At 26.3% G+C, this 2,500-nt stretch overlaps 1 protein-coding gene across 1 annotated transcript in view; it reads right to left on the reverse strand.

Moving 5' to 3' along the window:
- LOC119575926 (formin-like protein 5) overlaps nt 1-2,500 on the reverse strand; it is a gene marked incomplete at its 5' end in the record, with an annotated part of 8,318 nt that overhangs the window by 49 nt on the left and 5,769 nt on the right. Inside the window, 3 exon segments of the mRNA XM_037923459.1 lie at nt 1-32; nt 221-306; nt 1,723-1,744. The exon segment at nt 1-32 is cut by the window's left edge and continues 49 nt beyond it. Of these exon segments, the coding sequence (XP_037779387.1) occupies nt 1-32; nt 221-306; nt 1,723-1,744 (140 nt within the window).

Here is a 2,500-nt window from a genome sequence, read left to right on the forward strand (position 1 = left end):
AGTCGGCTTACTGGGGACTCTGTGTTCATTAGCTATAAAAACAAATACAGTAAAGTCATAAATTCGGTCATAAAATATGCCACATATGTATCACAGCTGTCAATCATGTTAGACTTTATTAGCGCCTTGAGTGTCTCAGCATTGAGGACATGTAGCTTTATCGAAATATTTTCTGCTTATGAGTGATATGAAAGAATACATCGAAATGATTGTGTCTAACTTTGGAATGATCCACAGGCCTGCCAGGGTTGTCCATCATACTCTGGTTCATTAACGCCTCCTCTTTGTCATTTGTGAGATGTAGGCCTATTTGGGATTCAGTAGAGATGCGTATGAAAATGTAGTAAAGTGGTTTACCTAAATACGAATTATTTTGCAGATGTAAATCTTTATATATGGGGTCTTCTGCTTGTGATTATCTACTTTGATGAATTTATTTTTTTATACTACAATATATGACACACAAGACAAAATGCAGAAGCCTACAGTAATACTATTTTTTGTAAACTAATTAACTTTTTTATGTAACTTTTTATATGTAATTCTTGAAAATATCTTATCTACTTAATTATTGTTGCATTATTATCTTTGTCCATTTTAATTTTGTCACCATTATAATTAACAATTCAAATGATTATACTTATTATTTCTATCTCACCTTTATTATTAGCATCAGTACACTCATCACCCCAATCATGTTTATTATTATCATAGTGTTATCGTCATTATCTTCCTCATAACCATTTTCATAATCATGATAATACTAATGATCACCATTCTTTTTTATCATTGCCTATTAGCACTCTTAGCAGTATACTTTTGAAGTACCAGTTGCATTAATTTTCCTTATTGTTCTTACTAGTATTGCCATTATCATTATCATTTTATTATTATTATTATTATTATTATTATTATCATTATTATTATTGTTATCATTATTATTATTATTATTACTATTATTATTCCATTATTGTTATTAATGTCATTATCATTATGATTATCATTATTATTATTATCATCATTATTATTATCATCCTATTTGTTATTACTTTTATTATTACTATCACATTCATTACTATTATAACATTTATCATTATTATTATCATTACTTTTTTAAAAAATCATTGTTATTATTGCTATTATTATTATTATCATTATCATCATTATTATTATTGTTAATTTTTTAGAATATTATTATTATCATTATTGATGTTATTATTATTATTGTTATTTTTATTATCATCCCCATCATCATCATTATTGTCATTATTGTCATTATCATCATTATTATTATTATTATTATTATTATTATTGGTATTGCTGTTATTACTATCATTGTTATCATCATCATCATCATCATCATCATCATCATCATCATTATCATTATTACTACCATTATTATTATTATTATTAATATTATCATCATCGTCAGCCTTATTGTTATTATTATTTTTATCATTATCGTTATTATGATTTTTTTAATTATTATTATTATTATCCTCCTCCTCCTCCTCCTCCTCCTCCTCATCATCATCATCATCATCATCATCATCATCATCATCATCATCATCATCATCATCATCATTATCATTATCATTATTATCATTATATTTTTTATATCTTTCATCGTTATCATCAGTGTTATCAATCTGGCTATTGTTATCAGCATTGCCATCATTTTTATTTCATTATTACAATCATTAATTATACATTTTTCACTACCTGATATCGACATTTTTGCTAGCTGTAAAAAAAACAGGAAAAACATTTTAAAAAGTAATTATCTTGACTTTCACATATTATTTATCCATTTTACTGAAAGTAATCAGTGCACCGTATTATCATTTTTACGATTTCTTTTTCTTTTTTCTTTCCCTTTTTCAGAATTCTGTATTTTGGGATGACTCAGCGTTTCACTTGTTTTTGCGGACATGCACATCTTTATGAAATTAATAACACCTTATAATCTCTTTGATTTTTAGATCTCTTTTCATCTCTTTCATTCTCTTACTCTCTCTCTTTGTTGCTCAGTCTGTCTATTAATGTACTTATTTCAGGTAGTAAACACAACAACAACAAAACATATGTGTTAGTGTGTGATCTATGTTTGTCTGTGTCTCCGTTTTCTGTTTTATTATTTTGTCACTTGGATTGACGGTCATCATATACAGTAGATGTTCAAGCAATGCGTTTTATATCCTTTTTTATAGCATCTTTGGCACAGGTTAATGTGCATATTATGACGTGCTGATTTATCTACCATACAGGTAGACATTTATTGAAATCTTTGTAAGAAGCCATAATATATTTAATTTTCAAAGTGAGATTCATCAAAGCATGGGTCAAGAGTTAGAATAATTAGATAAAAAAGTAAATCGGTGAATAAATAGATATATAATTTAATCATTTAATGAAAAATAGACAACTGGACAATTAATGAAATAATGACAATAACAAAACAGGATGAATGGAAAAATATATGACTAAAAAATAAATGATT

This window comes from Penaeus monodon, chromosome 8 (assembly GCF_015228065.2).
Source record: "Penaeus monodon isolate SGIC_2016 chromosome 8, NSTDA_Pmon_1, whole genome shotgun sequence".
Taxonomy (NCBI): domain Eukaryota; kingdom Metazoa; phylum Arthropoda; class Malacostraca; order Decapoda; family Penaeidae; genus Penaeus; species Penaeus monodon.